At 33.6% G+C, this 25,103-nt stretch overlaps 1 protein-coding gene across 6 annotated transcripts; it reads left to right on the forward strand.

Moving 5' to 3' along the window:
- Positions 1 to 1,708: 1,708 nt before the first annotated feature.
- On the forward strand, positions 1,709 to 24,903 carry LOC114163354 (cytosolic purine 5'-nucleotidase-like). Of its 6 annotated transcripts, none has more exons than XR_003599408.1 (18): positions 3,867 to 4,059; positions 4,948 to 5,045; positions 6,240 to 6,359; positions 7,284 to 7,373; positions 7,481 to 7,596; positions 11,160 to 11,259; positions 13,424 to 13,495; positions 13,572 to 13,619; positions 13,697 to 13,774; positions 13,856 to 13,975; positions 14,106 to 14,211; positions 18,707 to 18,870; positions 19,057 to 19,191; positions 20,156 to 20,286; positions 21,218 to 21,353; positions 21,536 to 21,901; positions 22,021 to 22,165; positions 24,289 to 24,351. XR_003599408.1 is itself a non-coding variant. In XM_028047617.1 (17 exons), exons 1-17 carry the CDS (start codon positions 4,047 to 4,049, stop codon positions 24,683 to 24,685), a joined length of 1,608 nt encoding a protein of 535 aa, XP_027903418.1. In that variant the 5' UTR covers positions 3,867 to 4,046; the 3' UTR covers positions 24,686 to 24,903. The 6 variants fall into 6 exon arrangements, 2 of the variants coding, with proteins under 2 accessions (XP_027903419.1, XP_027903418.1); XR_003599411.1 differs by having other exon boundaries at positions 21,233 to 21,353; XR_003599409.1 differs by lacking the exon at positions 22,021 to 22,165.
- The last annotated feature ends 200 nt before the right edge of the window (positions 24,904 to 25,103 follow it).

Raw genomic sequence — 25,103 nt, forward strand, 5'->3', positions numbered from 1 at the left:
ATTAAGTTCAACTTATTAAAATAAAAAATCAGACATACAAAATTAATATAAATATTAAATTGTTAAAATAAAATAATATAGTAAAACATTAGTTATAAATATTTCGACAGTTTATAAATCAAGGTGTCTCACAAAGTAAAGAAAGGAAGAAATATGTTAAACTGCATAGGAAGAAGCTCCTTAGTGGAGAGTAAGAAGAGTAGTTGCATATTCCTGAGATTTTGTCTGCTTTCAGTATAAAGCTTTGTCAAAATGTTATTTTTAAGACATATAAAAAAAAAATATTTAAACTGTATTTAACCTCGATTCATGAATTATAAAAGGTGTGAAACTATTAAGTGTAACAGAACAATAATTAAAAATAATAATAAGTTTTATTTTATTTAATTCCATTACCAAATCATTTGATTTAAGAAAATTCTACATACTAACAATATAAGAAAACAAATATTACATAAAGGTACTAATTTACCCTCAATTAAAATCTATACTACGAGTATAAAAACCAAATATTCAACAAAAGTACTAATTTACCCTCCCTCAAAATTTGTACTAATCTTGCTTAAAATATTGACACATGTCAATTCCATTGAGTTTTTAATCATCTACTACTAACTATATAAGAAAAACAAATATATTAATTTACTCTCATTTAAAATTTTGACACATTCCATTTTTCATCCGAACTACTATTCAATCCATAAAATACAACTACTACTTTTATTGATCTCCAAAATCTACTAATGTACTAACAATATAAGAAAACAAATAGCCAATACTAATTCATCCTCACTTAAAATTTTAACACATGTTTATTTCATTGATTTTTTCAGTCATTTTGCATACTAATTACAACTCAATTGACTAAAATACCTCAACTATTTTTATTAATATACGAAAATGTCACTTATAAAAATCATACTATCGTTCCTAATATACAAAAATGCCACTTAAAAAATATCTACAATTATTATTGTTAAATGACTAAATTTAAAAATTACTTAAATTTAAATAAAACAATAAATAGAAAGATAAAACTGAAAAAAAATGGATATCAAAAGAAAAAAAAATCCTATAAATATAAATTAAATTAACATTTCCAGAATCTCATGTGAATTTTAGCTATTTAAATTACGCTAGAATTACACCATAGTCAGAAAATCTACTAATCTACTAACAATATAAAAAAAAGAATAGTCAGCAAGAGTACTAACTCATCCTCACTTAAAATTTTGGCGCATGTCTATTTCATTGATTTTTTTTAGTTATTTTACATACAAACTACCATTCAATTGACTGAAATACCCTTACTATTTTTATTGATATACAAGAATGTTATTTATAAAAACTCTTAATATACCATCTCTCATTTACAAAAATACCATTCCAAAAATATCTATTATTATTATTATTATTATTATTATTGAAAACACATACGATTACCTGTGTTTTCACAATTTTTTGTGATAACAAAAAATAATAAACCTATAATTATAAAAAGTAAATAATTTTTTACAGTTATAAATAACTTTATTTATTTTATAAATTATTATTTTTTATTTAATAGATAATTTTATTTTATTTTATTTTAAAAAAATAGTTAAATTTGAAAAAAAAATCAGCTAAATTTAAGTAAAATGATAATTTAAAAAAAATAATCCGATGTGAATTGTAGGCTAAAATTACACCGTCTATGACACGAAACTGGTAATAAAATTTTTCCCAAGCTGTCACACACTAAAAGTTCCCGGGAAACACATTCAGTTTCAACCGATTCCTCCTCTCATCTTGCCGTTTCCGCCGCGGGAACCACCGCCATCCGACGGCGATGGTCGTGGCGAAGACATTCGCAAACTTCCTCGTCTCCCTCATGCGCCTCCAATTAGCCGCTATAGAACGGAGTCACTTTCCGTTACGGCTTCTTCTGAGTTGCGGAACCCGCGCTTTAACTTTGCGTGTCTCTGTTCCGTTGACGCCAACCACGTTAATGATGATGGTGGCGTTTTCTCCATCACGCAGTCCACCGATTGCGACGTGGATAACTAGGGGAGAGATTGGTGGAAACTTGAGCGTTAAGGTGGAATGTCTCGAGGATTCAAGTGAACCGTCCCATATGTTTTGTCCGTTACCGTTACGCTGTTTCCGTTTTGGGCGCGCTTTGGTTTTGTGTTCATGTGGAGAGGTTTTGTGCTGTATTGCACTGTGATGGATTCTTCGTCTCGTCTTTCGGTAAATGCTCGTAACTTTTTCTGTTACTGTTTTGTTTTGTTGTTTCTGATTTGTGTGTGCTTTAGTTTCGTGCTTGCTTGGTGTGGTTTTGTGTTGTTTTCTGATAGTGGTTGGTTGGAGTTGCGTCAATACATGGGTTTGTGTTGTGTTGCGTTTAACAGATTGATTCGTCTTCTCTTCTTTATGCTATGTTTGGTTAAAAAGGGAAAAAGATGAAAGAAGAGGGAGGACTTTGAAATTTGAACCGAAGATGCTGTGGGGATTTCAAGTTTGAGCCGTTGTTTTACTTTGCTCCTTTAATAATGTATTGAATAGAACTGGCTTAGATGCATTGCATTTCGTTTGTTTTGTCACGAGATGGTGAAGTTGTCGCTAACAATTTTTCTTTGCTTGATACTAGCTACCAAATATGGGTCTTCCTTCTCCTTCTTCTTGACATTTGTGGTTAGTTAATTGAAACTTTTGAATTTGGCAAATGCTAATGAGCCCCGTGGGAACAAGGGAAAGTATTTAATGAATACGAAAGTTTTGTATGTTGCCAATTTTTAGTGCTGCATTTTCTTTGAGAATAATTTTAAATTCTCTTACATAACTCTACTTGCTTTGTATGGTAAGCATTTATTATTTTTATGATTCTTAAACTAAGTGCATTTATTATTGTAGTTAATATTTTCTTTATAACATTTTAGGAAGATATATAAGTGCATTTCCAGTGCTGGATCATATCTATGATCTTAAGTTTAAGATATATAAGTCTTTCCCATTAAAACGTTGATATGACATAAATTTAAGACCTTGAGTCATAAGAATAAAAAAAAATTGTTTTGAAAACATCAACAATAAAATAAAAAACATTAACTAAAGTGTGGGTTCAAGGGCATCTTCTTTGTAGGGGTCATCATAGTCATAAGTTTAGACTTGGATCTTATAAGACCTATTCATTGGAGTATTTTGAGATGGTATAAAATTGAAGAGCCTTTGAGATTGTTTAGGATTCAAGGTTTAGGGTTTTTGGAAATATAGAGAGCTAATTCTCTAAGGAAACAAATCACTGTAGTTATGGGATGATTTTTAAATACATAATTCTAATATTTATGGCAATATACATATGTAATAAAGAAAAAAAATATAGTAAGGATAAAATAAAAAACTTCCTTAAGTGCATAATAGCAATTTATTATTATGTGTATAATGACTTCTAAATTGTCGGTCCTCTATTGGTTTAGGATTTTTGTCTTTTGTTAATGTATACCAATCTTGTATTATTTTTTAATAAAGAAACTCATGTTAGACATGACTATGCACTTTGATATCTCAGCTGTGCTGACATCCCAAAGTACATCTATCATTTGCCATCACATGAAAAAATATTATTAAAAGAAAAAAATAAAGGAATAATGAATCATGAGTGGAATAGACCAAAACCATGATCAGAAAATAGAAGACAACTTTCAAAGGAAGTTAAACACCCCTATACATAGGAAGTTGGATACCAATCTTGTATATTGTATAATAGAAGTCATGTCTTGTGTTTTATAGAAATTGCCATATTTGTGTGTTTGTCATATTGAATGTGGGTCTTGTGTCTTATCTATAAGCTTAGGCTTCATTAAAAGCATGTTACTGGGTTTGGTGTTTGGCCCATTCTATTGAGGCCCATGAAGTACTTCAAAATAAGTATTTAAAGGGAAAAAATTCCTCTTCCTTACATATGTAACTTGTCTAAACAATGAAGTGATATATGGTTAAGTGGAGGAAACCTTGGTTAGGTCTTCTACAATTTTTGTGAATCTTCAAGAAGGTTTTAATCTCTAGTAATGGCTTTAAGAGGTATGTATGATTTGCAGTAAACTGCTCTGTATCTGATGTTGTAGTTATATGCTATGTTTGACAGTTTATAGTGAAATGTAAGGGAATTTAGTGTAAAACAGAACTAAAGAAGTCACTTTCTCTTGTTTGAATGTTCAACTAAGGAAAACATGGCGAGTTTTCTTTCCTTTTGTTTCAAAGTTAAAATGAATTGAAGAGAAATTATTTCCCTTATTCAAGTATAGCTATTGCTCAAAATCTTTATTTAGAAGAAAGGAAGGGAGGATATGTTGCAGTCATTTCCACATGCTTGAGTGTTATAGTTAAACTAACGGGAGATAATTTGAAGGAAAGAGCTAGACAATTTTGATAAGGCAGCCAACCAAAGAGAACAATACTATTGATTGGGGGTCCAAGTTCAAAATATCCTAGCCTTGCAAAAATTGCATTTAGAATCAGTAATTTTTTCTTGAAGAAAACATTTCCACTGGAGGAAGCCACAGAGTCCTTGATTGTTTCCCTTATGTAATTTAGGGTAAATATATTGTCTATTTCTTAAGTTAACCCTACATATTTTTTTATCTGTTAACAGTCCTAAAATTTTGTTTAATGCAGGGCTTAGTTTGATTTTCAGTATCTCGTGCTTAAGTTATACTAGATTTAACTAAAGTAATGTGTTCACTTAAACTAAATTTCATTAAGGTAAGATCAGAAATGGATATAATTTAAGGGGTTAAATGTATTTTGTTGTCTAATTTGGAGTGGAAGGATTTCAGCGCCTCCTCCTTCCTTTTTCTTCCTAAAATTTTGAAATATTTAATTACAAATATTTATCTTTGTTCTGTTTCAAATATCCAACACCATTCATTATATTGATTGTGGTTGAAACAATCATTATTTAACTTGTAGGAATTGATGGACATGCTGTATGTGAAGGTCCAATTGAGCAGGTGGTCAGAACAGAGACTAGAGAAGCTGAAGATTTATTGAAAAAATTGGATATTCTGGTGGGTTATCCCTACTAGATTTATGTTTTTGGAGTCAAGTAAATAGATATAGAGTATGCTACACACCTCCCCTTAGGCAGTTTATGAAGCCTATGTAAATTGCAAACACATTATCTAGTTTTGGAATTTGTGTAAACTTTTTTCATATCGTGTAATACTCATTGCATAACTTTTTCTGACACCCTTAATAAACAACTAAATGCAGGGCTTAGTGTAATATGAAACCAGAGGAGGTGTTGTCACAGGGTTCACAAACTTGAGACTTTGATGTAATTTACTAAGAATTTAATTGCAGTACATTAACTGTGTAAGGGTTACACTGATGTGCAATCATGGATTTCCAAATAATCGAAAATTGAGTCCTTCTGTTGTAACTACTTTAAAAATCACGTCTAGGAAGATTTGTAATTGGTTGACTGTGCAAAACATTTATACCGATAGATATCAAAATTAAACTCCCTACTTATGGGATTAATTTTTATTTGGTTCCTCCTTTATGACCTGTAATGTTTGTTCTTCAATATCCTTCTGTTAGTCTGACATCTGATATTTAAGAACAATGGCACATGATTTTTGGATGTACCAAAGAAATTGTTTAATTGGACATTTAAAAAGACTACTGTGATGTGTAGGATTAAAAGCACCATGCAATGATTTTTCTTGTTTCGTTTTTTTATACCAGTTAAGCAATTTTAGTTCTATATATCATAGAGGTCTTTCAAATGACCAATGATAAGATTTTTGGCATTTTAAAATCTTGTAATTGAATGACTTAGTTGTGTAAGTAGAAAAAATAAAAGACTTGATTGGAACAAAAGAATACTGTGGGACTAAAACCTCCTAATGGGACAGTAACCTTTTCCAAAGGGGTGCCAATCTGAGGAAGTATATATAGTGGGACTTTTGATAGGAAATTAATTTATGTTATTGTACAATTTGAAATTTTTATTTTCTTCCTTTTCAATTAATGAACTGGGTAGTGGGTACAAGTTTTCTAATATTTTTATTTTACCTCAAGATATTGGCCTACTAGGCTACTATATATCTTTTACCTCATGTATTTTCTTCATTAATTGTTGCTGATTGGCACACTGTCTATATTTTTTACCCTCACACTGTACTCTGTTTGGGTTTGACTTGAACATTCTATAATGTACATAAAGTAAAATAACGTTCTTTATTGTCCTCATGCAGAGTCCTCCTTTGTCAAGAAATTCAGCTCGTGGAATATTTTGCTCCCGGTCCCTCAATCTAAGGTCAATTAGTGCCATTGGATATGACATGGACTATACCTTGGTGCATTATAATGTGAAGGTAATGATGAAATTATAGTTTCTTGATAATCTAAAAGTACTTAAAGTTAATGTTTTTTAGAATTTGAGTTTAAGGCATTACTTAATTTTACAAAGCTAATTTGTAAGATGAAGACTCCTTAAGCGCCAAAAGAATATTGACCATGTGAGATCTCCACTATGTTATATAAGTTTGTGAACCATTATATTTTAACTACTATGCTTACACATATAATGTAATGTTCACTTGTACTACATGTCATGCATATAAATAAAAACAATTACAAGTAAACTCTGTAGTTTAAGAATTAGGTTATACGGACTGACTGTGGCATCACGATGTTTTTAATGAATGTTCTCTTTGGCATTTGTTAATGTACCTGTTCATTAGTACTGTGGTAATTTTCTCTATAATACCCCAAGTCTCCAAGCTCTTTCTGTCTGGTGTTTGGAATATGAGATATTTGGATGGAGTTATCCAAAAAGCTCAAGTTAGCAGCGTGCCTCTCGGTAATAAATACCAAATGAACAGTATAATTACCTGGAAATCTTAACCAAGTTTTATTGGGCATGGGTCGTCCTTGGGCCTTACCTCTAGGTCATTGTGTGTGTTAATCCTACTTTATTGAGTGATTAGCTCTCTTTGATTAAGCACCTCAATGCATTACGCATTTGAATATTGGGCCAGTCACCAAAGGCAGAACTCTTTGGGTATATCACGTATTATTAATTTTGACAATTTACCACATGAGTAGTGGTACAAATTATTTTCTCCTCATGGGGCTTAAAGTTGTTTTTTTCTTATTTATGTTAATATCATTTTGCTTTGTACATCAAATAATAAGTATGCAAGAGGTTATTCAGTGTTGTTTTTTGAAACTATAGGTTATTTAGTTTAAGTATCTTTTTAGTTGAACTTCTACTATATGAATGTGTCTCTTAATAGGCTTGGGAAGGGCTGGCCTATGACTACTGTATGGAAAACCTCAAGAAAATGGGTTTCCCTGTGGATGGACTTACATTTGATCCAGACCTGGTAACATGTCATCTTTGGCAAGCTTAAGCATTTTGTGATTCATTGGATTGAATTAATATTATCTCTGGTTTTTCCATGTGACATTTACATTCCATTAAATTGTTCAGGTTATTAGAGGTCTTGTCATAGATAGAGAGAGAGGTAATTTGGTTAAAGCCGATCGATTTGGTTGTATAAAAAGAGCCATGCATGGAACCAAGATGTTGTCTACTCAAGCTGTGAGGTAAGTGCTGAGCATCTTGACTCTGAATTTTTATTATAGAAATTCATAGAGTCTTCTCGCCAATTTGTTATATGAACGAAGCCTGCAACAAGTAACAACTTCTTAAAGTAGATGCCTCTTTAGGAGATAATGATTCTGTGGTAATTCATTTTTATTATATATGGAAGTTAATGATGAAATATGGAAGCTTTTATGATGCTATCATGTATTCAGTCTTATTGAAGTCAAGGTATACCTCCGGGCTTACTGGTTCCGTGTCTCATTCTTTAAACTGAATTAAAGCACTACTTGTGCATCTTAAATAATTCTATGAATCAACTACTTTTTCCGCTAGAAAATCATAGAACCAACTGGTAAAGATATAATGAAAAACACAATGAAACAAAGATCTTTTATTGTCTCTGCCAAGTAACTAACTTTCTTCCACTCAGTTTCCACCAAGGTAGTTAAAATCAAGATTATTGTTCGAATTGTGGTGGGTTCACAAAATTGTAAATCTTGGGTCCGTGACACAAATTATAGATTTTACTTTCTACAAAAATATCACACACACATATACATATGTATGTATATGCACACACATCTGTGAAAATGACATAAATTATTAAAATAAAATCAATCTGTGAGTGTGAACATTTTCGACCAACAACGAAGTGGAAGAAAATCTGTTGATGTCTTCAGTCTGCGAGTGCCACTCTGATGACTTAGGTATGTGGCTGTAGTTTTTGAACTTCATAAGGAGGAGAAGAGATGCATGTGAGGTGAAGCAGTGCCTCTAATGAATATCTTAATTGTACATTTAATTGAATTTGGGTGAAGATATGCACATTCACGCAAGCAATGCAAGTTGCATGAAGAGATGTCTGTAAGTTGCGAGTGCCTTAATTCAGTTTTGTTTTAATTGAAACTCGTTCAGTCAAGAAGGTAAACAGTGCAGCAGAAAACACCCTTAATTTTTATTTGGGTTTGAATTTTTTGTTTTAATTGAAACCCTCATCCATCAGGAAAGAGAACGTGTATTTGCAGCTGTCAAAAAAGGTGAATTTTAATTGTATTAATTTTTAATTGAATGGTGTTGTTGTGGCTGACAACTCACAAGGTAAATTTTTAATTGCATTAACTTTGAATTAGATTTAGATTTTATTTGAACTAAATCCAGTCACCCAAGATGGGGCACAAGTAGTTCAGGGGACAATACAAAAAAAAAATTAATTAGCTCTAAATGTAGCAGTATTGCAACTCTTCATCAACGTAGCTCGGTTGCAGCTTCTTTGTAAACTTAATTGTGTTTGATGGTGGGGTCTCATTTCCCTATGTTGCCAAGTTTGAGTCTGGTGGTTCAGGTGGTGGTATCTTTCCTAGTTGCAGGTGATTTCTTCCCTTTTCAACATCAGCAATGTATGGATGCCGTCATCAACACAATGGCCACTTTTGCTAAGGCTACCCTAGAAAAAAGAACCTTTTTTGTTGTGTTCTTTGTGGTTTATTTGATTCCCCCCTCCATTTTCTCCTGCAATGTTCTTTGTTTTCTTGGATCCAATCCTTGTTCTTTAGAGATTCTATTTTAGTGCTTGGTATCAGGTTTCTCCCATACTAAAAAGCTTTAAATTTTGGTTGTCTCTAAACCTAAAGATACTCCATCTTTAGTCTCTTTTTCTTTTTTTTCATTTATTCTTCTTCTGTTGTTCTCGATCCATCCATCACTTTTAATTCTTCTCTGATGCCATGTTTCTCTCCTTGCTGTCCTTAGTCATCAGCTTTATGTCTAGTTATTTTTTCTTGCTTCCTTTCATCCGTTTTTGTTGTATGCACCATTGGTTCTGCCTATAGTGGAATAGCTCTATCAGGCTCATTGCAGAAGCATTCACCACACAATGATAATCCAATAATAGAGAAAGAAATCCGCAAACAAAACTGATATAGTGTAAACTAAGGAAGAACAAGAAAGAACTACACATAGAAAATACCTTGGTTCTATTAAAGTGCTAACGAACTTCAATCCACATCCATGACATAATTCACTATGAATAGTGTTACAACTTTAAGTTTCTCTCTCAATGAACTCACAATTTTTTGGTTTACTGTTGAACAACAACTTAGTTAACAATAACTTTTGTTGCGGGTTTCTATTTATAAAACATAACTACTGTAACTAATTTTCGTAAAACATGCATAAATGAGCAGAGAATACACGTGAATAGTGCCTTTTACTACTAAGTTGAAGTGTCGTGTAGGCAGTTGCTCTAGATGATACTAGTCTCAATAGAAGCTAAAAGACTAGATGTTATACTAAGACTATCCACTTTGGTACAAGAAGATATACATCTTCTACTAGATGGTCTAATGAAGTTAAATAGTGTAGGGACCTTAACATTGACTCTTCTCTTGAGCTTCATCTTTGCCATTGTTTCTTGCTCTTTAGGTTTTTAATCTTGAAGATACCCCCCAAACTTCGGTTGTAACAACTTTGTAGAAATATAAGATAGATATTCATACAAATGAATCCTTGTGTGTCATGAGCACATCAAAGGAACATATTATATATTGATTGTACAATACATTACATTGAGATTGGCCTAGGTCTATATATTGAAAATACATCTTACAGTCTTGCTCTACGGTATTTAATCTTGAAGATACCCCCAACCTTTGGTTGTAAGAACTTGAAGAAACCTTCTCAAAGGAAAAAAAGAAGTGTGGCATTTTGGTTGCTTTTCTTTCAAGAAAACCACCAATTGAGATTGCCTCCTGTCAATGCCATCCAAACCAAAGATAAATCTTCCAACTCATACTCCTAAAACCATCAAAGAACTTATCTAAATTGATCAACCACCAATAGGCATTCACCACCACATCAAATGTTGGAAATCATGCTTCCATCAAATTATGGAATCACTTTCAATACCCCACAACTCCTAAGACTGAAGCTTTGATGTTGTTGAAAATCTCACATCGATTTGAAATATGACCAAATTATAGTATATAAATGAGTAAAAACCTCATCTTACAAGTCAATTTTATATGATTGAGTTATAGTTAAAGTTTACTTTCTAAGATGGTATTAGAGTCTATCCTAATAGCGCTTGTTGGGCCTATGATGTCAACCATTATCAAACCGCTATTGTACCACCCTTGAATATCTAGTCTCACACTCGAGATATCTTGAAATATGTCAAAATTATATAATATACGTGAGTGCAAACTTCTCCTTACACATCATTTTTGTGAGGTTTGGATTCCACTTTCTAAGAGATACCATTTGATAGAACCAACTAGTAAAAGAGAGAAAAATGAATAAACACTCAAGAAACTAAGAGCTTTTAGTCTCTACCCGCCTACTATTATAGGACATCCATTCTCCTATTTGAGTTAAAGTATCATAGACTCTAGTTTATCAGAGAATATCCTATATAATTATTCATATTAAATATTTATTACTAATTCAAATCTTATTTATTTTTTATTGATCATTTAGATTATATAACCTTATTCGTTCTTATATTTGAAATCAATTTAATAGTTTAAGTTTTCCCTCTATTTTTACCTTATTTTATGTGTGGAAGGGAGATATATGGGAGTGAGCTGGTGGACTTGCGGATAGAGGGTCGATGGGTGTTTTTGAGCACATTCTTCTCCGTGTCGGAAGCTGTGGCTTACATGCAGGTACAAGTCAATTGCTATTGAAAACCACTTAATTTTTGTTGTATTTGTATTCAACTACAAATTGTGTAGTAACATTTTGATCTTAGTTTATTTATTCTTTTCAAATTCTAACAAAGGGTGATATGTATTAGTTTCTTAAAATTGACAGCTATTACTTGTTAAGAGGAAAAAGGTTTTAGTATGCATATAAGCTTGGCCCATATGCCCCTAGTAATAAAAATGAGCCACTACACATTGTAGTCTATCCAATTACAGTTTACTCATATATTTCTCTATCTTCTTCTTCTCTCTCTCTCTCTCTATATCTAAATGGTATCTAGAATTGAGTAGTGGTTAGAGCAATTGTCAACAATTTCTCTCCGTTGTCCTAAAAAACAAGCTACCACCAATAGTCATAAAGGAGGCCAACCAAGACTATTGGGGTGTTGAATAGGTTTTTAGTGGTTTGAACATTATTCAAATTTTACTGAAGGGAGATAATTTCTTTAGGGTTGGGGGTTCTTGCAAGACTAGTGCCTGGCTTCCCTCAAAACGCGGCTACACCTCTCTATGTTGATAATACTAATGCCATTCAAATTGCAGCCAATCCCGTCTTCCATGATGGCGCTAAACATATTGAAGTGGATTGTCATTCCATTTGTGAGGCTTTTGATACTCGTATTGTCTCTCTTCCCCACATTTCCTTGCAACTTTAGCTTGCCGATATATTTACCAAGGTTGTTCCCCGTCCTCGACACTAGTTTCTTATTAACAAATTGATGTTCCTTGACCATCCACATCAATTTGAGGGGGAATGTTAGGCAATGAGTCTGTTGGACCATTATTGTTATTTTCCTAAAAATCTGCTGCTCTGTTATATGTTTATAATAATTGCAAATATTAGGATTCCTAATTTAGGTTGTAAAAATCAGGACTTAGGATCAATTATCATTAATAGTGGTAAATGCTATGTATTATTTAAGGAGATGAATAGAGGAGTGAAGGGCAATGAAAAGAGTAGGCCTATTTCGTGACAGTCCTAGTGGCGCCTGATGTGGGTATTTGCTTCAAATTGATATTTTCTTGTCCAAAACATGCTCCCTTGAGTTCTTGTTTGTTTTCTTCCACTAGAATTGCTCCCTATTCATTTATTTCACACACTTAAACAAAGATATTAGAGGTAAAATAAGTATTCAACAACTAAAATACAAAATAATACAAAACACAATAAACTTGAGGATAAAACAAGATAAAAGCTAGGAAAGAGTTGATTTATTAATGACAACAAACACACAAAAATAGGTAGAAATGGACGTTATCAAAAGTCATAATAGCAACCACTTATATCGTTGTTTGGTGAATCTATTGAATTGGCTTTTGCATTTGGATAAGAGAAACATATGGGTGATTGATGAATACTTGTCCTATGAAACTACAATGTGTCAACCATGCTTTAGTACGTTATACGCGGTTTTCTATGAAAGGACAAAACATATATCAAGATTAGGGACCAACTAGCAAATGTGTTTACCAAAGCTTTAAATATGGTGTTATTAATTGCTAGAATGTAATCAACTATTAAAAATTTTTAAGAAATCAACCGTTACATAATCTCGAAAATTAGGATGATTGATTCCTAGTTATTAGGTGTTTTTGTTATAATTGATTTTCTAAAATAAGTATAAATACATACTGTGTGGTCTGCATTAGACACATAATACATTCAAAACATATACAATTTTATAGTAATTTTATTTGTAGCAAGTTGGACATTGTCAACATCTATGCTCAACTTGAGGGGAAGGTTAGAAATATATTGTAGTCTATCCCGTTACTGTTTGCTCATATGCTTTTCTCTCTCTACTGTCCCCACACTGCCTATTATGAATCCGTGTAGTTTAGCAGAACAGAGTGCTTTTCTTTTACTTTTTATTGGTCACCTAGGGATTTTAAATGATTATTTTAGATTAGTTGATAGGTCCAAATGAGAGTTTTGAAATATTAGCGTGAGTTTTAACATGAAGCAACTCTTTTAAGCCTAAGCCGGTTTAGTCTAGTTTATTCTTGTCTTGTGACTAACATTATCTATATTGTAAGCATCTATTTTACGCATTCCACTTTTAATCTAATTCAAAGTTTGCTGGGATGGGATGAGACTTTATTGATATGATGTGATTATTTTTAGATGGTTGACATATTGGATGATGGGATTATACCAGCCAATCTTGGATACTTTGATTATAAAGGGCTTTATAAGGTAGTGTGCACATATCTTGATAAAACTATATTGAATACAAATATTGTTTTCTCCTCACCTTTGACTTGACTTTCAGGCTATGGGAATAGCCCTTGTCACAGCACATCTAGAAGGTCACCTCAAGGTGAACACATACACATGTTTTCATTATCTAGGATGACGTATTTATGTGAACTCTATTAACTTACTGTATTTATCTAGAATGAGATTATGTCCAACCCTGAACAATTTGTGGAGCTCGATCCAGAATTGCCCGTCACGCTTTTGGATCAAAAGGAGGTATTACTTATGTTAATCATTGTTTTGTGTTGCAGGTAATATTCTTCTTCTGCTCCTTACTTTGTTATCTTCATGAAACAGGCCGGAAAAAAGCTTGTCCTCATTACCAATTCAGATTATCATTATACAGACAAAATGATGCGTTATTCCTTTAATAGATTCCTTCCTAGTGACATGGGTTGGCGAGATTTATTTGACATTGTAAGTTCTTGGAGACTATAAATGCTATATGAAGTTACCCTCTTGATTGTGGAGGAATGAAAGATACCATTTTCTTTTAACTTTTGAAATAAACCTTGCATAAATTGATATGACTCTTGGTCATGAGTAGATTGTTGTCTCAGCAAACAAACCAGAATTCTTCCAAATATCACACCCCATGTATGAGCTGGTGACAGATGAGGGTTTGATGCGTCCATGCTTTAAGGTTCAAATTGGTAGGTTCTCCCTGTCCCACATAGTATGTTTCATTGCCTTTTCACAAAGTGTACATTGTTCTTATTTTTGGATAAAGAGCAGTACATCACATGTGACTTCAAACTTTTCTTTTGTTGTTTAAAATATCTAATCAAGAATTTTATCTAGAACACAATTCCTTACTTCTATTGTTTAAAATAAAAAACAAGAACAAATTGGAAAAGTAATGAATGAATTTACTTATCTTTATATGGAAAGTGTTGTAAATAGCAAATTGAGCAAATTGAGTAATGAATGAATTTACTTGAAAGGAATAATCTGAAAGAAAGAGGATTTTACTGTTTTTTTTTTTTAATTCACTTAAAACAGTACATTAACTTCTCTATTTATAGAGATCTCAAACCTTAAAGTAATAATTACAAGAGATCTCTAGAATCTTCTAAGAGCTTCTAATAACTTCTAATAATACATTTAAATATACTACCAACAACTTTTAATATTGCATTTAATATTCAACTAACAACACTCCCCCTCAAGTTGGTGAATGGATGTCTATCATTCCCAGCTTGCATGTGAGATTATGAAATCGCTCAGTGGAAAGACCTTTCGTGAACAAATCTACTAACTAAAGTCCAGGTGGGATGTAGGAAGTAGTGATAAGGCCACTATCCAGTTTCTCTTTAATAAAGTGTCGATCTATCTCTATGTGTTTAGTCCTATCATGTTGAACTAGGTTGTGAGCAATGCTAATGGTTGACTTATTATCACAATAAAGGTCATAAGTTCTTCACATGCCACTTTAAGATCATTTAGGATAATTCTCATGCATAGCAATTCACACACCCCTTGTGCCATAGTTCGGAATTCAACTTTTGCACTAGACCTTGCAACAACATTTTGTTTCATACTTTTTCAAGTCACCAAATTTCCACCCAAGAACATGCAGTATCCTGAAGTGGATTTTCTATCTATGATAGACCCTACATAATCCGCATCAGTATACACTTCCATTATTAATTTTTCATTTCTCTTAAACAGTAATCCCCTTCTTGGACTTTTCTTCAAATATTCAAGGATCTTGTTTATAGCCTGTAAATGTCTCTCCCTTGGATCATGCATGAACTGACTTACAACACTCACAACGTAGGCTATGTCTGGTCTGGTGTGAGCTAAGTAGATGAGTTTCCCAACTAGGCTTTGATATTGGCCTTTATTTACTGTAGAACTGCCTTCATCACTCTCAATTCTATGGGTTTGTTCTATAGGAACTCCAGTAGTCTTGCAATTAATCATACCCGTTTCTTTGAGAAGATCAATAACATCCTTTCGTTGGGAAATAAATATGCCTTTCTTTGAGTAAGATACTTCTATCCCAAGAAAGTACTTCAATTTTCCTAGATCTTTCATTTCAAATTGGGCAACAAGCTTTTCTTTCAAGATTTGTTTCTCATGTTCATCATCTTCTGCAACAATCATATCATCAACATAGACCAAGAGTAGTGTAAGTTTACCTTCTTGGGAATGTTTGATGAACAAGGTATGGTCACCTTGACTTTGTCGATACCCCCTGGAGATCATAGCCTGTGTGAGTCTACCAAACCAAGCACGAGGGGACTGCTTAAGCCCATATAAAGCTTTCTTCAACCTGCACACTTTATTCCTTCCTTTAGTAGATCAAAAACCTAGAGGAATTTTCATGTATATTTCTTCCTCTAAATTTCTAATCAGGAAAGCATTTTTCACATCAAATTGTTGCAATTCCCAACCAAAATAAGCTGCCAATGAGAGAATGATTCTAACTGTATTCATCTTTGCCACCGGAGCAAATGTTTCCTCATAATCAACACTATAAGTCTGAGTATATCCTTTGGCAACTAACCTTGCTTTGTAACAGTCTAATGTGCCATCTGATTTATACTTTAGACTAAAAACCCATTTGCATCTCTGACTTTTTATCTAGTGGCTTGTCAACAATTTTCCATGTTTGGTTCTTTTCTAAGGCACTCATCTCTTCATTCATGGCTTGAATCCAATTCTCGTCTTTCAATGCTTCTTGAATTGATGTAGGGACTCTAATTGCATCAATGGCAGAGAGAAAACTTTGGTGCTGCATAGAAAGGTGTTTAGTGGTCACAAAATGAGAGATAGGATACTTGGTACAAGACCGAGTTCCTTTTCTCAAAGCAATGGGCAAGTCATCAAGGTCAGTTTCACAGTTACTATTCAAAGAATTTTCCAAAGGTTTACGGGTATCAATAGAAGGACTACTTACCCTTGGTTTAAACAATTGAAGTTGTTCTTGGATAGAGTTAGGTTGCTTTTGTCGCCTTTGGTATTGTATACCGAAAAAACTCTCTAGATGACTAGAGTTTGAAGATGACCCTGACTCTGTATTGTTCGGAGCAATTTTAGAGACATCCATAGAAGATGTTTCTGGAGAAGTATTAGGAGAACCAAGAGTATTATCAGAATGAGATAGTTCCTCTATGGAAGGTACAAAACATGACTCAAGAGATTCAAAAGACCCAACTTCAAAAGAACTCTCCCCCTGAAGCTGAGGACACGTGTAAAAAGATTTAGTTTCATCAAAAGTAACATCCGTGGAGGTGAAAAACTTTCGACTTGGAGGATGGTAACAACGATATCCCTTTTTATTAGATGCATAACCAATGAAGATGCATTTAATAGCTAGGAAACAACTCATTAAAATTACAAATGGTGATAGTGTTCCTGTATGCGATTTTAAAATATGAATATTCTTCTGTATTGAAGGATGTTTTGTATTTCCTATAATAGGCCACTAGTCTTATCTTTCAACAAAAGCATACAAAAGATTTGAACTAGTCTGTAACCTTTTTTCTTCTTATTATGTATTTCAAGACCTTAGCATAAGGAAGACAATTTAAATTCCTTAGGAGTAGAGTCAATTGTGGCCACACATGGACTATACCACATCTAGGTCTTTTTGATTGACTATATCACTGATTTGGCATATGAGGAATTCACAAGGTTTAAGAAGCAGATTCATATTGACTCTTCTACACGCATCATTAGAAAATATGTTAGATTAGTGGGAAACACTTTGAACAAATCTATGCATAATGGTATGACAAATTTTGTAGGTGCTTAAGTGTTTTTATGTTAACTCACGACCTAGTAAAGTGACATCTATTATTCAAGTCGATGTGAGATTTCCAATACACCCCCTCACAAAACCGACTTGTAAGATGAGGATTGCACCCACTTATATATTGTGAATTGGCCTTATCTCTAGTCGATGTGAGATTTCCAATACACCCCCTCATTCCGAGGTAAATTCATCTCGTGTGTGGGACTAGAAATTAGTGGGTGGTCCGTTAGCGGCCCGATAGCGGGTTATAAATGGGATTTAAGTCTACTCCACAAAACCGGCTTATAAGGTGAGGATTGCACCCACTTATATTATTGTGATTTGGTCTTATCTGTGGTTGATATGGGACTTCCAACACAAGTTATTTGGAAACCTCCAATGGTTATTGGATTAAAGTCAATACGAATGGAGCTACTAGGGGGAGTCTAGGTTTAGCGGCTTGTGTTGCCATTTTCAGGAATAGTAGAGGAGAATATATTGGTAGTTTCTCATCTTTTTCAGGAGTTCAGAATGTTGTTATGCTGAAATTATGGGAATCATACATGCGGTGGAATATGCTTGGAATGCAGATTTTAGAGAGCTTTGGATTGAATGTGATTCAACTTTTGTCTGTTTAGCTTTTACATCCCTTTCTGTTGTTTGGTGGAAACTTAAAGGAAGATGGTGTAAATTCAGTTGTGTAAATCCATGGATTTTAAAGTTTCTCATATTTTTTGGGAAGGTAATCACTTTGCAAATAAGTTGGCAGCTTTAGGCCTATAAAACAAAGAAAGTTTTAAATGGTACTCGGTTTTGCCTCCTTCAATAAGTTTAGATTTTTTTCATAATAGGATTCTTCTACCTATGTTCAGATTTGTTTGGGTTTTCTTGGCAGTTTGTTTTTTTATTCATTTTTCTTCCCATATTCAGAATTGTATAGGCTTTTTGGGAAGTTGTTTCATCTGTTTTACATGGGTTTGGTTTGGTCCCCCTTGTCTTTTGTTTCTTCGTTTTTTGTTGTTTAATAAATTTGTATGTGGTGGCAAATAACATATGTCCTTTAAGGTGTCAGCATAGCTGAAATGTCAAAGTACATAATGATGCCTAACATAAGTTTTATTTAAAAAATAAATTAGGATTTTCAGTTATTATGTCTGTATGTATTCTATTTAAGAGCAAATTCTCCTCTATGATCAGAAACAATTTTCCTAAGGAAAAAAGACTGCCCTATTTGAAATGGAAAGTCTTGGAAAATTCAAGTATCTCTTCATAATAGAGGTTGCTTATTCCAAAAGGCAATGACTTTGAATGTATCATGGAGAATGCAATGACTTTGAATGTGCAACTTTGGAGTTATTTTTAGGATGTTTTAACTTTGTGTTGTACTTTGTTACCATATTCCGCAGGTGGTTTGTACTCAGGAGGGAGTGCAAAGATGGTTGAAAGTTCCCTGAATATACATGGCAATAACATACTTTACATTGGAGACCACATTTACACTGATGTTAACCAATCCAAAGTCAATTTGCAATGGCGAACAGCATTGATATGTCGGGAATTAGAAGAAGAAGTGAGTACAATCTGTTGACGCAGCAACTTTTGTTAGTGTAGTTTATGATCAATTAAATTTGGTTACCTTACACAGTTTTTTTTTTTATGTTGTGAATCATGTCTACTATATTGAGCAATTATAATGCTTCAAATGCTCTCCAAAACTGAAAATTTCTTTGTGCTTTATCAAATGCTACAAATTCAGTATAATGCCTTAATTCATAGTCGAGGTTATAGACAATCACTGTTGGAGCTTATAAATCAAAAGGAAGTTGTTGGTGATATCCTTAACCAACTACAACTAACTCTACAGAGGCGAAGTAAAAGGCTTAATGCTCAGGTAAGTTTCGTCCTTTACTTCTCAAAGGCACTGTTCAGTTATAGAATCTTGTAAAACTAGAAAGTAGGAGTGCTTTTTAATTTACTTTTCATGTATCCTTAATTACATTCTACTAAAAATAGGAAGTAGAGAGAAACTAGATTTGCTAAAAGAATTTTTTTTATTAATGTTAGTGAGTGATAACGAAAATACCCATTATATAGGGTGAGAAATCTGGCCAACTATCTAACAAACAACTAATAGTTAATTATATTGTTGTCCAGCTTTTGTAAAGCTACTTTTGGGGTGTACCCAGTCTAGGGATTAAGAGTTAGATTGTAGCTATTCCTTGCTATGTACTTCTCTAATCTTTTCATTTATCAAAAATACATCACCGAGAAAAACTGTGATAAAATCATAATATCCCAAAATAGGAAGAGAAGCATGATACAAGGTGAGGTTCAAATCAATAATTTGTTTATGTTTTCTTTCAACTATACCATTCTCATGGTGCGTATGAGAACAGATGAGCTGTGAGAAATACCATGATTAGATAAAACGGTAATGAATGACCAATATTCTCCACTCCAATCAAAGTGCACATTTTTTATTTTTGAGTCGAGCTGTAATTCAATGATTGGCTTAAAAGTTTTAAAGACAAATAGTGTACAAATAGTGTTTCAAATTTAGACTATGTAGGAAAAATCTAATTGAACCTTGAATAAGCATCAGTCAAGGACAAAAAAAATTATATTCTGCGTCAGAGGTAATTCATTAATATCTGCTCTGAGAATTTGTATACATATTGATTTTTCTAATTCTACTGTGAGAATTCATATTGAATTTTTTGTTGTTGAATTTGCATTGTGTTACTTGTTATATTTTCTTAATTGAACAAAGATAAATTTAATATGAATATTTATTCAAGACTGCAAAGTTATATTTCTATTAATACTGATATTAAGATTTTTCATATGTTTTAAAGACCATTGCTGCAACTGACATGGACAATGAAAATCTTAGTCAAAGCATGAAGAAATTACTTGTCGTTATGCAAAAACTAGATGGAAAAATTGCTCCAATGCTAGAGGCAGATGGAGCTCTCTTCAATAAAAGGTAAGTTCAAAGAAGAGGCCTGTTGATATACAAATTCTTTATATACTAAGCTATTTTTTATTTCTGCCACAGATCATCTATACACACACACACACACACACATATAGCTTATATAGCTTATGTATACTCAGCTGTACCCTTGGTTGGATAATGGACCTGAGTTCCTTAAACCTTAAAGTAGTTGCTGTTTTCTAGAAATGCCATATGCAGGTCCTGTTCTTGGTCAAGGGTATTGTTGGAATGGAAGCTCGTTCATTGCCTGCCTCAATTCTTAGGATATAATTTATATTTGTAAGTTGAAAATATGGAGAATTCTTTTCAATGAATATACCAGGCAGTCAGTCCTCCTTTTTATAAATGGGAACTACATCAGATGATATCGTAAAATAGGGAAACTATATCCTAAACAAAGGCAAGAAAATATCACAACAATGAATTGCAAAAATAAAGGCTAAACTAAAAAGGAACAAAATAGTTACTAGCTATTCATGGAAACAAAATAAATACAACTTTATTGGTGGGGTATTAAAGCGTTTAACTCTTCTAGAACTTTTTCCACCCATAACACCTGACAAATTCGATGAGTCATTGTCTAAATCAGCTTCTGCATTGATTCGTGCTATTACAGGTTTTTTTTTTCTTCACCAACTACCAGATTTCTTCCAACAAGACTGCTATAGCCTGATGTTGATACTCAGTCTATTAATACTTCCAACCTAATTTGCATCCGTGTATGATAGGAGCTTAGTTATTATGAGATGTCTTAATTCCACATCGAGTAATATAAGATGCTTGATAGAAAATATAAGTATTTGATTATTTTCTCATAATTAAACTAGTTTTCTTCGGTGGGTTGCCCAAGTGCTTGGGTACTTATCAATTAATATTATAATTGGTTGTAAGTGGTGACCAGCAATGACAATGCTTGTAGTCGCATCACCTCCAGAAACGCCATGTGCCACCATCAACATGAGCACATATGACCCACACCCTGTTCCAGAGACACCCACTTGTCGCTGCTGCTACCGAAGACAGGCTTGCAGAGATCCCTAGTGCCATCCCAAAAGGTGTTGTCATCTGGTTTGGCTCAATTTTGAGTAGATCTTAGTTTTCTTGTCCTCTTAGCAAACTGCTCTTTTAACATTTGCTATTTATGTTTTCTTTTTCTCAATGGTTGAGGCGAAATTTAGTCCTAATTATCTTCCAAATGTGGTGGGTCCCTATTGATTTGATGGCTGAAATTATACAGTGGGGAGCCAACATATTCGGAGGATTCTAAAGGATGGTCAAGATCATACCACATCAATGGTAGAAAATGACCCTAATTTTGAGATAATGGACATTCATTGATCCTCGATGTGGCATTCCATGGTTCCTGAAGGTCGTTGTATTTCAAGAAGAACTCAAGTAAATATTTAATATGCAGACCAGGCCAATTATTGATTGATAGACACCAACTAGTGGGTACTGCTCATTTATTTGAGGGAACCTAGTTACTTGGAGAATTGAAAAATAACTTGTGGTTGCTAGGAGTTGTGCAGAAGTTCAGTTCAGATCCATGGCCCACGCAATTTGTGAAGGAATATGGATACGAAGAATGCTTGAGGAGCTTAAGGTCCCTACTAATTATACCATGAGTTTGTTATGCGATAATAAAGATGTCATTAGCACTGCAAAATTCTTGTGCATAATAATAGAACAAAACATGCGGTAACTGATTGTCATTTCATAAAGGAGAAGATTGATGATGGGATAATTAACCTTGTGCAAACTCCTAGTCATCAAACTGTTGATATTTTGACCAAGGTTCTGCCTAGAGCAAACTATTTGAACTTGAGATCCAAGTTGCACATGATTCACATCTATGACCCAACTTGAGGTAGAGTGTTGAATTCTGATATGGAATTAATGTTGCTATGATATTGGTGATAATTAAGGAAAGAAGTCTTGATCAAGGGATCGATATATGGATATCAATCAGAATTAATGAGATGTGATTTAGGCTGTTAATATTAGGATTTGATGTAATTAGAATATGATGCATTTCCTTCTTTCCCTCTTTTTTGCTACAACAGCTATAGGAATAATTATTTTTTTCTGATAGGCCAGATTAGTTTACAAAATTATTGTCGTATTATTGTTTATACCTTCTGATTGTAACAGTTACCTATCAGATAAGTATATTATCTTTTCCACAAAAACCTTTATTTTGAAGAAATTCATTTATATTCTTATTAAAGATTTAAGTGTCGTTGCCATTCTCAAAAATAGAGGCAATTGTGTCATTTATATATTAAGAACCTCAAATTTTCATCCATAAGGTAGGTAGATCTAACACAGTTTTAAGTGTGAACATCAATAAATATAAACAAATAATTTTTTTTTCCAAATTGGATTGCAATTTTTGATGAACCCTGTGAGGGTGTTAGAAGTCCCACATTGACTAGAGATAGGGTCATTTCATAGTATATAAATGGGGCACAAATCTCACCTTACAAGCCGGTTTTGTGGGGTTCAGTTAGGTTTAAACTCCACTTCTAACATGATATCAGAGTCAAGTTAGAGCCTATCCTAGCGAGCTTTCTTGGACGTTCTGTTCCACCCGATATCGGGCCGCTAACGGACCATCCACTAATTTCTAGTCTCACGCACGAGATGAATATCCCTCGGGATGAGGGGGTGTGTTGAAAGTCCCACATCAACTAGAGATAAGGCCATTTCATAGTATATAAGTGGGGTGCAAACTTCGTCTTACAAGCCGGTTTTGTGGGGTTGAGTTAGGCTTAAACTCCACTTCTAACAAACCCTATACATCACTGTGGACTACACTAAAAACTTTAGATGTATGATGATAAGGTTGAGAGGGCTAAGGAGTTCTATTACTTTTAGCAAGAGTACAACTTCCATAGTGAAAAGAAGAACAAGCAACATTTTTTAATGAATTTGAAAAAAAATGTTTAAAATATTTAAAAGTATAAAGTTATTGCTGGTCTAAAGGTTAATCCACTGAAATCCAAGTTATATGTAGATAATTAGACTGTAAACAAGAGAAGTGCTGCTGAAGTTCTTGGTTATTCTGAAGTTGCCTTTCAAATAATAAGGTGTTCCATTATTTAGAGGAGAAGCCCAGTGGAATTTTTCTGCAAGGCATTGTTGATAGAATCAAAAGTAAACTAGAGTTGGAAGGGAGCTTTGCTGTCATATATGGGAAGGACAATGATAGTACTGTCTGTGGTTCAAAACATGCTTCTACATCATGTTAGGTTTATGGTTTGGTTTGTCAGCTTGCTAAAACAGTTGGAAAGCTAGTTGTGCAGTTTTGTTTGGACAGGTGATGTTGGAAAAAAGGTTGTTTTTGTAGGTTGGCAGCATTCATATCTACGATATTCTGAAAGGGGTATTGGTCTGTTGTAAAGAATCACATTGATCTGGTTTTTGAGAATTCCACTCAAGTGGGCAACGGTAGGAATATCAGATTTGGCTCTACGCCACTAGGTCTTCTTCACATTCAAACATGGGTAATTCCACCTTTTTTACTCATCAAAGTGAGAGTCCTATGATGACTTCTTCAGCAACTCCTTTCCACCAACTTTAGGCCCTTTCACAGTTTTGCTCAACTCTGTCAACAAAACATTTTGTTGTTGAAGTTTTTCCAACTAATATAACTCTGTTACGACATAGTTATCTTAACTGATACAGTTAAGTCACAACACAGCTAACAAAACTAGCAGTCTAGTGTTCCGTTCATCAGTTTACTGACAGTACAGGGCTAATCCAACTGATACAGTATATGTCTAACGCATGTGAACTTGTATCGTCTCAGCAATTCTGATTCTAAGCCCTCTAAATGTTGTAAAACATTTTTTTTGTTTCTATTTTTCGTTGTTTCAAGAGAGGAAAACAAGCTCATCTCTTAGCGATCAACATATATGCTATTTGTGTTGCATTTCAGTTATTTATACCAGATGCTATTTGTTAACCTGCTGTATCTGCCTACATTAGGTGGGGCTATCTATCACGTGGTGATTTTTGGGATAAAAGCCACTTGATGCGACAAATTGAGAAGTATGTTCTTTCTTCTAGACACCCCAGATCTCTATTGTACCAGACTATAGAAAACGAACTGTTTTAATTTATCTCAATTGCAGGTATGCAGATATATATACCTCTAGGGTGTCGAACTTTCTATATTACACACCCTTTATGTATTTCCGCTCACAGGAGCAGGTATGCAGATAATCTTCTTTTTCTTACCTCATCATCCAAATTATTGAATGCTATTATTTGGCTGTAAACTAAGATATTTTTCTTTCTTGTTCTGCAGAAACCTGCACATGATTCATACACACACTATAGCTCTCAACTGGATCAGTTTCCTTCCAATGGAAAATTGAACTAAAAACAGAGGAGCAATAGAATAAGTCTATTTAAATTAGTAACAAGTCTATGAAAGACCCTAGATATCGTGTTTCGCAATTCTTTAAAAGTCCCCGAATAAATTGAGATTATTTGTATTTTGGGTCAACAATAAGGATGGCGAGTTAAGGTACTTTCCCGACACCATTGTTAGGAATTGCCTTAAACAGTCGTTGGGGGTCTACGTACCCCATTTCTCAATCAATTGTTAGGCTTTTGCTTTCTGCAACCCCATCATTACTAAATGCACCTTCACAAACAACAAAAAGACTAAAATAATCTCTCACTTTATCACACTACCATTGCCGCCATAGTCGTCCTTGACGCCACCACCGCTGCAGAGGAAGAAGAAAAAAAAAAACTCTTTTCATAATATATTTTATGTGTTCTGGAAAGCACAT

Source organism: Vigna unguiculata, chromosome 9 (genome assembly GCF_004118075.2).
Source record: "Vigna unguiculata cultivar IT97K-499-35 chromosome 9, ASM411807v1, whole genome shotgun sequence".
NCBI classification, from domain to species: domain Eukaryota; kingdom Viridiplantae; phylum Streptophyta; class Magnoliopsida; order Fabales; family Fabaceae; genus Vigna; species Vigna unguiculata.